This window comes from Aegilops tauschii, chromosome 4 (assembly GCF_002575655.3).
Source record: "Aegilops tauschii subsp. strangulata cultivar AL8/78 chromosome 4, Aet v6.0, whole genome shotgun sequence".
Lineage (NCBI taxonomy): Eukaryota > Viridiplantae > Streptophyta > Magnoliopsida > Poales > Poaceae > Aegilops > Aegilops tauschii.
The window spans coordinates 478,101,466-478,112,975 of record NC_053038.3 but is presented as its reverse complement, the minus strand read 5'-3'; the positions used below and the strand labels follow the sequence as shown (position 1 = coordinate 478,112,975).

The window sequence follows — 11,510 nt, the reverse complement described above, 5'->3', positions numbered from 1 at the left end:
CAGCTCCCCGGGGATTAGGGGATTGCAGATGAGCGATGAAGATCCTCCATGTTTATGTTCCTACCACACATTCCAACAAGCGGATAACTGCACCAAATGTTCTTTTCAACAAAACCAAAAAACTTTGATTTATTGCACTGCATAAGCAGGAGACGTACAGTGGCCAGAAGAACAAAAAAAAAGGGGGGGGGGGGGGGGGGGGGGGGGACAAACAACTGGGCATTTTGCTCTTCCACATCTCTTGAGTAGTAGAGGATCATGTTACAAGTATTTTATACCAATTGAATCAACGTTATCAGCTGTCAATTTGATATGTGGTTTTATACCATGCTACATGTGTGTAGCATCTAAAAGGAACAAATTAGGGCCGTTATGGTCTTGTGGCAAACATGAACATTTCATTCACATTGCAAACAACAACATTTCATTACATCCGTAAAACAAAACAATATTACTATCTACCACGATACTACTACTAAGCAGTGAGTGAGCCTGTTGTTCCTCATAATGCGGCACTACCACACGATCGACTTTAACTGCAAAATAGAGATACATTGCCAGAATCTAATCTGTCAAATAAATCCTCCAGTGCTCACCGGTGGCGCATTTACCGAGAAATACTCTTCCATGCTTTTACTTCAGAGCATCCTTGCTTCCAAGTTCCAACAGGTTTTGAGGTAGCAAGCAGGCTCTTTGAGTAATTGGGTGTGTTGCTTTTGTCAACGATTGCAACAGACTATGCTAATTGATCAATTCACTGGATCATTTGGGTGAAGTAAGTGGAAGAACTGCTCAATCGCCTTTTCTTGCATGCTTTGCTTGATTCTGCGCCAACTTCTGCCTCGTCGTCGTCAGCAAAGTTCTGATCAGAGACCTCTGCAGAGAGAAACATGGCATCAGAAATTTAGTTCGCTGCAGGATGCTGTTTTTGCACATGGTTAACATAAGACAATAGCATCTTTAACTATATATATGTTATGAGCTTACAGATAATTATCTTAGAGCTATAGCACAATCAGCTATGTGTATATGATGATGCACCAGACACTGGATGAGGTAATTGAACTAGTTACCTGTATTTTCATCGAGAAGGTTTTCTCCCTTGCAAGCTCCCAATTCCCTTCCATGTGACAACGGAGTGCTCCCAGGGACAGTACGGATACCGGATTCGTGATCACCCACTGAAGTTTGTGCCCCAACACCTCTTGCACTGCTGCTGCAATCACGCGATCTGAAATGCTGAATCCAGGGGTTTGCAGGCAGGTTTTGTTTGGCCCCGACTTGAGCACAAGCATTGGGCCTCTCAAACTCGACTTTCTTCCACACTCCAGCTCCACCTTGGAGAACCTTGAACCCAGTGGTACCTGGATCTTTCTTGTTCACGTTGTTACCGTGATTGTAGAGTCGCTTGATGAAAGAAGCTTCCATGGAGCTTATGTAATCCGTGTGCCTCTCGTCCGTCCATCCCGCCGACATCAAGGTAGTGACCTGGTTACCCTGTGAAAGAACAGCATATGCCGCTAATCAGTTTATTTCCAGGGCGTATGATTTTCGACAACATGAAAGTAAAGGGCGGATCCAGAAATCCATGCTCAAGGGCACACTAGTAGCATTTCCAAATTCATTTTATTGATTTTGGCAAGATTAGTGCTGTTTTCATGACTTGCAATTCACAATTATTATATGCACACAACGAGCAGGGGCGCCGTGCCGTTTTCTCAATTTGTGGAAGGAGGGCGTCCTCGCTATGTTTTGAAGGGAAGAGACCTCTTTGGGAACAATGGCATGACAATTCATCAGACAAGTAACAAGTGGTGATTAAAGCACTAGTTAATCTTGGTCCTTGGATGGAGAAAAAGAGTGGTAAGCAACAACAGACCATGCAAATGACTAACAAAATGGAGCAATAATGCATCACACAACATACATAAAATAAAATATTCGTTCTAAAACATACTAGTACATATAAATAAATAAAATAAAACTGGAGAAGAGGAACATGTGGCGGACCTGGGCAATGCCGACGTCTGCCGGCTCCGGCTTGACCGAGCGATCCAGGTACACCTCGCCCATCTGATACTTGGCAAGAGAAGAAGGGACCGACAAGGGGGACGGACAGGCAGAGGCCCCCGAGGAACGGATTCGTCTCTGCTTCCCTGAAACTAGAAAGATGGATCTCTTCCCCGCGGATTTCCTTGCGGAGATGTGGCGCGGAGAGGCGGGCAGGAAGAAGATCCAAGGGACGGGGGGCAAGGGAGACGCAAATCCCCTTGAATTGAGCCCGCCCGCGTGGAGGCCGGAGAAGAGACGGGCGCGGAGGAGATTTGGAGCCCCAACGACCGGAAAACAATCAAGAAGAGACGGAGAAGATCCGGGCCAAGAACCGACCCCCACGGAAGACAGATCGAGCGAGCGAGCGAGCAAACGGTGGCGGGAAGGAGCGAGGATCCGTGGAATTCGGCCGGCGTGCTCTCTCTCGGACGGCACGGGAGGAGGGGAGGGGAAAGAAATAGGAGCAAGCAGGCAAAGAATGGATGAGCAAGCCAAGCGGACGGGCGGAGGAAGGAAGGAAGCACGGGACGGGACGCAAGTATTTCTCCTCCGCCCGCAAATATCAAGGGAACGGACGCCCTTTTTGCGCCTACGTGCCGGCGCTTTTCCAGCGTGGCGGAGGCGACAGGTGGCGGCGCGGCGCGGGGACGGAAATATCTGGCGGCCGCGCGGGGCGAGATATTTGTTGGCCGCCTGCCAGAAAGATCTGCGGAGGCGGGGCGGAGCGGAGCACGGGGGAAGGAGAGGAGAGCAGAGCGGCCAGGGAGGGAAGGGTCGGCGTGCGCTTTACTACCCACTGGGCCACTCTCATCTGCAAACACTGTGGCGACGCCAGAGCTTTCCCGTGCGGTTACGTGGACGCGCCGTGTTTTCGCTAGCCGACATGCGGACGGGTCGACGTGGGCGACGGTGCACCGCACCGGGGGGTCGACGAGGACGGCCAATGCTTTCCCTGTCCAACTCCAATCGTGTACGTACGTATGTATGTATTCTCTCTTGTTACCGTGATCCGTCGTTTCTGACCATTAGATCCGTATCTAACAACTTTGAGATAAGAGCATCTACAACCGCAACGTCAAAGTCTCTCCGTTTCTTTTTAGTCTGCATATAAGATTTGGTCAAAGTCAAACTTTGTTAATTTCGACTAAATTTATAGAAAAATATATCAAGGTTCACAATATGAAATCAATACTGTTAGATGCATCATGAAATTAATTTTCATACCATATAGCTTTAGCATTGTAGATGTTGATATTTTTTTAATATAAAGCTGGTCAAACTTTACAAAGTTTGACTTTGACCAAACCTTATATGCAGACTAAAAAGAAACGGAAGGAGTATATGTATATCCAAACTAGAGTGTTTTCTTTCAAGTTTGTGGACAAGTTTTTTTTTTCTTTTGAATTTGTTTGGATTGCTAACCATGTGTATCACATGATCCGTTGCAACGCACGAACACATTGCTAGTAGATAGAAGAATATATCTGCGCGTTTTTTCCTCCTTTTGAAAAAAGAGGATCTTCTACAACGGCAGGTCCGGTTTACATTACGCTTTCCGCTACGACATCTTGTGTTTGCCAGTAAACATCCTTGTTCATGATATGGAGCTGCGTACGTGTACGAATGTGCACCGCCCAGGCCACCGTGTGATAGCTAGGCCTAGTCTTGACGGCCGCCCGTACTCTAACATGTCCTCTTACCACGCCGTTGCTATGAATCGCGTAGCCAAACCTAATGCAAGCATTCAGGTTTCAGATAATTCTCTTCATAATATCTAATCATGGAGTAGGATTTTTATCTTCTTCTTTTTTGAATTTTTGGATGCCTTTGTTCAGTCATTATCCACAACAGGAAGGCTTGAGCTACAGCCCAGACGGAATGGAACATCCTCTCCAGACGATCTCATACAGCTAGCAAAGCCATGGCAGGAGAGGATATGATCCGCCTCTTTCGAAAAGGAAAAATAAAATGATATGGCCTACTGGCAGCTCAGATATGCATGGCCTAGCAGTACTACCATATATCTCCTGTTGATGTACCTACCACAGGAAATATCTCAAAAGACAATTATTGAGGGGTCCACAAGGAATATCTTGAGAGACTAATCCAGTTTCTACACACCCTCTTTTGAAAATTGCAGCTGACCAAGCCCATCAATATATCCACGCAGCTTAGATATCATCAGGATTTTCCTCAAAAAAATATCATCAAGATTTTTCTCTCCGAACACATCTTTCTGATGCAGAGGCCGGGGCCATTCCTCCTTTTCCAAAAAAAAAAGGATTTCTCTCTCCAAATAAAAAGTTATCATTAGGATATTGTCCATGCTTTCTTCTCCGTTACTGGCACAAACCTTGGGTTTTACTCCAGGGAACATGGAAAGCAATCGGTTACTGCTTCGGTTTCCAACTGCAAACAAGATAATGATATCTAAGATCCCTTTATCACTTTTGCCCTTCTGCAAAGTTCTTCTTTGTTTTACAAATCTCCTTTTTGTTCCAGTATGGTTGTCAGCTCAATTCACTGGTGGACTCTACAACAATGTGACAATGACACATAGAAAATGCTAAACAATTGAATCGCGCTAGCTAGCTACAACTGGGAAGCCACGGGGGCTTCGGATTGCAGGCTCTCCTGGCTCCTGCGGGACAGCATCTTAGAATCCTGCGAGCAGAAACACGATAGCATATTAGACTACGATAATGGCCGCACCCGCGATGCACAAAGAACCAGAACAGGAGAGAGCATTTACCTGCACTATGGACTGAGCACAAAACTTTCCTGACAAAACCGCACCCTCCATGGAAGCCAAGTATTTCTGCTTTGTGTAATCGCCGGCCAGATAGAACCCTTCGATCGGTGATCGTTGCAGTGGTCGGCAAGGTTCGCAATTCGGCACGGTCTTGTAAACGGACCTGTAACAGCGAGCCAGAAAAGTGTAAGGTTTGTAAGAGAAGAAGAGCACAACAAGCCTCCTTTTGATTAGTTATCACTTTATCAGGAAGGGTGTCAGGGAAATGTCCTGACCTCGGTGTCTTCACAACATGGTATTTAAGAATCTTTGCTTTACTCTGGTCAGCAGCGATTTCATCAGGAAACAACTTGGCTAGCTCGAGCATAGTTGCTTCGATGATTTCGGTGTCACTCCGCCCGATCCATTCCTCTGCTGGAGCAAAGACCAACTCCAGCATTGAACGGTTTGGATCATAGTACTCCTGTAAACAGTTAGAAAAGAAAAGGAAAGAGAAACGATGAGTATGTGTTCATGTCCTTGGTTCTTTGTCCTAAGCTATTACGGTATTATTATAGGAAAAAAGCAATTACGATTAATAAATCAGCAGTCAACTGACATGTCAGCAATGACAAAAGGATGCCATACTTCATTCTTTGAGATAACTAAAATTTGCAATGCCAACAGTAATTATTAGTTTAATAATGAAGTCCTTCTGCGGCACATGCATATTTTTTACATAGGCGTATAGACTTTGGGGCATTTGGTCATAGTGAAATATAAATTCAGGTTAACCCGCATGCAATACTTAGAAGTGAACTGCAAACTAAGCATAAATCGTCAAGTTAGTACCTTGCACGCTAAAGACATGTCTGCATAAACGCTTAAAAGTGAACTCCTGAAACAGAAAGATCAATATATTGTAAGGGACATATGTTATATAGTACAGTATCAACCAAGAATTCAAACATGGAGTAGGAAAGAATGCACCCAATTTGAATACTGGACAACAAATTCATTAGGCGTCAACAATAAGATCAGTATGACCAAAAGACATACCTGCTGAAAAGAAGGTGGTCATACGTGTTTTTCAGTTTTCTGTCAAACCTGAAATATCCAAAAATCAACAGAAACACTAAGAGGTATTTCAAAAATTCATGGGGCACACGGCCACAAGTAGAACCACAACACATAAATGGCGTGTTAACTTAGAACCAAACATTTAAATCAACTAACCATATATGAACATTGATGACAGGAACTCCCACCAACTTATCCAGCCTTTTGAAATAAGAGATCTCTCTCCACTCTTGTGGTACAAGAAGCTTGAAGATATCGACTGAATCACAAGCTAGTCAGTTAAACTGAATAGGTGCAAAGGAAGCATGATTCTTGAAAATAAATCGCACCTGGTGCTGCACAAACATATGCATCTCCAGTTATTTGAGTCCCATCAGTAAGTGCAAAGTGCTTCACAGTTCCGTCAGGGTTCAGTTCAATTTTCTGAATACGAGAATTCAGCCGGACCTCACCACCCAAAGACTGAATGTGGTTAACAATAGGCATGCATAGCCTTTCAGGAGGATTACCATCCAAGAATGCCATTTTCGAGCCATGCTTCTCCTACACATTTACACAGTTTTTTCATTAAGTAATACCCCTAAGTTGTCGTTATGGTGTGATTGTGTCAACGAATGTTTGTATCTTCTAAAGGTAATAAAGGACAGAATATGTCAACTATGTCTCCAGGAGGAATAGAGGAAATGAAGTTGTACCTGGAGAAATCGGTTTAGAGCAATCAGGATGCACTGCATGGATAACTCGTCAGGGTTTATGAAATTGAGTGCCTTGGACATTGCAATAAAAACCTCGTCGTTGACTCGATCAGGAACACCCTGTGCTGATTAAATAACTGTATCAGAAACTGTATTGACTCATTTACTGAGAACAAAAGAAAGAAAATACTCCCTCCGATCCATATTAATTGACGCTGGTCATCAACATTTTAGTACAAATAAGAAAGGTGAACCTGCTGTGTAATAATTAACAAAGAAGAACCTACATTCTCTTCGTTTGCTCACTTGGGATTTAACTTGAAAGATTCATAAAACTACAAGCATTGTTTAAGCCTAAATTTGCATACAAAAGGGCTTGGTTGAAGATGAAAGATGGAAGCTTGAGCATTTATGGACCAAAGAATATGACAATAGAAGGCAGCAATGGATTAGCAAACAAATATTTTCTTGTTACAACGTAGCCTCATAGAGATTGCAATATGTTTACTGCAGTGACGAATCTAAATGACACAGTGAGCTCATACCTGCTTTTCCATCCATTCTGAAACAGTTAAGCCATCTTGAGCTTCAACGTAAGCTTGGCCACCAAGCATTGCAGGTAGAAGCCCAATAGCAAACTTCACCTTCTCCGGCCAAGTAAGCATTTCATTGTTTTTCAGTATGGCCCACACTCCTGTTAAATGCATGCATAGTCAACGATAACCTGACATTGATTGGCAGAGTAGCTCTACAGCCATGATCAAACTTGTTTGTATTTACTAATTGACCCACTAGTTGATTCATATATTAGCACTTAAAGAACTAACACTAGGATGCATTTCTGAGTTCTCTTGGCATTCTTTCTTCTATTGAGCAAAACCAGGGCTATGTATAACCTTACCATTTAAGGGCGCCGGCAAAGTCTCTGGGAAATCAAAACGGCTGTATTCTCCTGGTTTGTTTGGCATGGCAAATATCATGGAGTGTTCCTTCCATTGCAAGCGATCACTAATACCAAGCTCAGCAAACAAATTCTGCACATTGGGATAAGCTCCAACTGAAAAGAAAAACATATGGTTACATACTTACATATATGCACAGAATGAAAAGTATCATACACATGCTATTAGAAGGAAAGAGAAGGCTGGTAGAAGAAAAATTTATAGACAAAAAGAAACTATTCAACCAAGCCAACCATGCCGTATGGAACATTAAAATCTAAACTAATGTATGTGATGTTCGTGTACAAACTTCCAGGCTTAAAAGAGTTTGGGACCGATCTTTACTTCCGCAAGAATTCCTTTCTTAATAATGGCCATGCATAAAGTCCACTAAAAACATTTTTTTTAAAATAAGGCCCACCTAGTAGAAATTCAAACAAAAATAATAGTTGACAGAATGAAACACTTTCCTTCTTTTTTGCAGTTTCAGAACCTGAACATGACTCCTCAGAGATCAGTTTGTACTTCACTCAAGGTGTTTTATCATATTTGTCTGAAACATCTACCTATACACTGGTAATGGAAGTAACCTAGATAACACACAGAAGCAGAAAGAGAACCTCAAAGAACCAGAACCAGAGCTTACAAAAAATATGAAGGCCAGTCTCGTACCAATCACCATCTTCATCCTTCCATGCAGCTAACTGTTCAAGGCATACAACGATAGAAACAATAAGAAACAAGGCTGAAGACAATAAATGAAAATTAAGATCACATAACGAGCACAATTTTAGAGATGAGATAAGCAAGTATGTAAGTAATGATCAGACCTTTCCGCCCAACACATCTCTTGCCTCAAGCACTATGGGTTTATGGCCAGCATCTGCCAGGTACTTTGCAGTTGATAGACCAGCCAATCCTGCAAAATTCACACCAGAAACTAGTAACGCTAAGAGGCAATGGTGATTCTCTCAAGGGTATCTGGTGTGCGAAAAATTATACATGTTTAAATTTTGGAGTTACATCAGACTTCAGACCTGCACCAGCAATCACGACCTGTAATGGTTTACTGGGGCGTTCACTGCTTCTAAACGACGAAGAAAGCTGGCCAGCTTCCAAATAGTTAATTGTGTTCTCTAGTGGAGGCCTTGGAAAATCTTGGCAAACAACCTGCAAAAGGGGCAAACAATTATTTCATGAGAAATATGCTATGGGGAGATGAAATAACGAATAGGCTTTTCCGAAAATAGAAACAGAGGCAAAATCTTAACCTGCAGAGCACGAAGTCCACGTCGTGATCCTTTTCCTTTATTCCTTAAGCCAGGGGAAGTCGAACTAAAGGTCGTACGATGGCTAGTTTTTAGTGCTTGGACACTGCTGCTTGTGAAGCACCTCTGTGTATGAAGTTGCCCAGCAAAAGATCTTACTTGCTTTGCTCCAGCTATGTTCATAGACGATAGACAGCCGGTGTCCATACTGAAGCAAGTACACTGGCAGATTCTTGTCAACCTTATATTCAACCAACAGGCGCAGGAGAAATCTGCATAATCAAGAAGAGCAATTAGACTGGTAGCTCATGAGGCCCTCCGCTATTAAGACAAGCTGTGTAACAAGCCAATCGATTCGGACTGCCATAACAAGTCACAATTTGCCGAGAGCCAAATGACAGGATTCCATCCATTTAGAGTGGAGCGGTTTTTCAATTGAGGAGATGAGAATAGAAGTGTAGAGAAAAGGATGAGGGCAGCCGTATCATCAACTGCAGATATGAGAGCTCCAAACGATCCATTTATTTCCTAATACATGAAATGGGCGAATGGGGTGTGGCTGCAGGGTGAGCAAATCAAGCACGCAGCATCCATCCGGTGAAGTCTAGGGCCGATTTTCGCGGTCGATCGGGAATTTCACCGCCTCTAATCGAACCTAAAGTATAATAAACCCCCAGAAAATCCCCAACTCCAGGGCTGGGCTGCTACCCACCCCGCCCCAACGCTTGCCGCGCGGATTATTGGTAGCAGTGCGCTAAACGGGGGAACTGGAGCCGCGCCGGCGCAAAGGGAATGGCAGGGTAAAGCCGCCTGGCTGCCTCGTGCGGGGAGGGGAGACTTACCACCAGGGGGGCGGAGGAGAGGGGCGGAGCGGCGAGGCGGAGGGAGTCCAGAGTCCAGGCGCGAGGGGAGGGGCACGGGGGAGCTTTATGCACGGCGCGGGATAAGGCTCGTCGCCGGTTGGGGGTTTGGCCTGGCCTGGGGCGGGGGGGAAGGGACAAAGCTGGGGGAGTCGCTGAGGCGAGGAAGATGTGGTGGCGGAGGATGCCTTTTGGCGCGTGGTGCGCTCTACGTTTCCCGTGGAATATACCGCGGCCACCTCACACGTTTTCAGGGCCTGTCTTCTTTGGCCTGCAGGAGTTGCACCAACATGGTTGTTTGGTGGCTGTCCACGAGAATTCTCTCGTAGCACCAACGAGGGCGTTCAGGGCAACTCCATTGCACGTCACAAAATCGCCCCTGAACGTTTGGACTAGCGCGTCCGAGTGTTTTTTTGCGGTCGAATGACCTTGGAGCATTAGCCGGAAAATCGTGACATGGACGGCCCTCTCAAACTGGCCCTATACGTCCGAACTGACACCCCTCATATCAAAACTCAGGGCAAATATGGGGAGCCCTAAACGCGCCCGGACGCTTTCGACACGTCGGATCAGACATACAGGATCCACTGCAAATTTCATTAAATCGCCCCCGACCTAGCCAAACCTGCCATTTTCGTCTCCTCTCTTCTCCATCGTCCCAGCCGGCCCTCCACTAGCTTCGTCGTCACCCTTGCCCCGACGTCGTTCCGGCTCCACAGTGGTTCCACCACCGTCACGGAACTCCTCACTGTCATTTTCGCCGCCCCGGACGCCGCCGTGGTAAGTCCCGCTCCTCCCGTCCTACACTTTGCCCTCTATGTGTTCGACAAAATGTCTGACCGTTTTTTTTATTCTTTTGTAGCCAAAACAATGGATTCGACGGGGTCTTCGAATGAGGAGTATCAAGACAAGGAGCTTGATGCTTCTTTTGTAGCCAAAACAATGGATTCATCGGGTTCTTCGAATGAGGAGTATCAAGACAAGGAGCTTGATGCATTCATTTGAAAAGAGTTTATCGATTCATCCGGACAACGAAGATGTTGAGTTGATGATGATGACGAGCATCCAGGAGAAAATGGAGAGGGAAGTGGAGCACATTCTGAATTTCAGGGGTTCGGTCAAAGGGAGGAGAGTTCTAAACCGGGATAGGGTCGCTGGTGCACAACTGCTCTATAAGGACCACTTTTGGCCCGGACCAACATTCCCTGATACATTTTTTCGTCGATGCTTCCGTATGCGCAAACCCTTGTTTTCTGCGCGACGTCGGCGGAGTGGAGGCACATGATCCCTACTTCAGGCTCAAGAGGGATTGTTGCAGACAACTCTCATTATCTCCTTTGCAGAGATGCATGGATGCTTTGAGAATGCTTGCATTAGGTACCGTTGCCAATGCCGTTGGTGAGATGATCCGGATGGGAGAGAGCACATGCCTTGATACCACTATGAAATTTGCCCTTGTCGTGGTGTAGGTGTTTGCAGCAGGGTATCTGAGAGAACCAATTGTGCAAGATATAGAAAGGTTGATGGTCATTGAAGCGACAAAGAGGTTTTTAAGTTATACTTGGTTCAGTCAATTGCATGCATTGGCAATGTAAGAACTCCCTCAAAGATTTGCGCAGGATGTACTAAGGTCACACCAAAGAGGTCACTATCATACTAGAAAGCAGTGGCATTAAGGGACTTGTGGATTTGGCATGCATTATTTGGCATGCTTGGTTCTCACAGCGACATTAATGTTCTCTAGATATCTCTATTGTTCAAGAGACTTTGTGATGAGAGGTGATGATCCAATTTTTGCGTTAATTTACAGTTTTTATTGTGTACCGTATTAGTAGGATTTTTCGGATCCTCCGCCTATCTTGTCGGTGATCGTCCGCTGGTTC

General features: G+C 45.0%; 2 protein-coding genes across 2 annotated transcripts; both read right to left on the bottom strand.

Annotated features, from left to right (window-relative positions):
* Window positions 1-368: 368 nt before the first annotated feature.
* LOC109735160 (cold-regulated protein 27) lies at window positions 369-2,809 on the bottom strand. The gene is made up of 3 exons (XM_020294363.4): window positions 2,011-2,809; window positions 1,074-1,497; window positions 369-876 (listed from the first exon to the last, which is right to left on the bottom strand). The coding sequence occupies exons 1-3, from the start codon at window positions 2,071-2,073 to the stop codon at window positions 755-757; spliced, it is 609 nt and encodes a 202-aa protein (XP_020149952.1). The 5' UTR covers window positions 2,074-2,809; the 3' UTR covers window positions 369-754.
* Window positions 2,810-4,476: 1,667 nt separating this feature from the next.
* Window positions 4,477-9,940, bottom strand: LOC109735159 (15-cis-phytoene desaturase, chloroplastic/chromoplastic). Its single transcript, XM_020294362.4, has 15 exons — window positions 9,610-9,940; window positions 8,771-9,039; window positions 8,537-8,669; window positions 8,330-8,418; window positions 8,146-8,203; window positions 7,460-7,615; window positions 7,104-7,252; window positions 6,559-6,678; window positions 6,193-6,406; window positions 6,020-6,122; window positions 5,843-5,890; window positions 5,636-5,681; window positions 5,080-5,267; window positions 4,805-4,967; window positions 4,477-4,716 (listed from the first exon to the last, which is right to left on the bottom strand). The coding sequence occupies exons 2-15, from the start codon at window positions 8,972-8,974 to the stop codon at window positions 4,645-4,647; spliced, it is 1,743 nt and encodes a 580-aa protein (XP_020149951.1). The 5' UTR covers window positions 8,975-9,039; window positions 9,610-9,940; the 3' UTR covers window positions 4,477-4,644.
* Window positions 9,941-11,510: the final 1,570 nt, after the last annotated feature.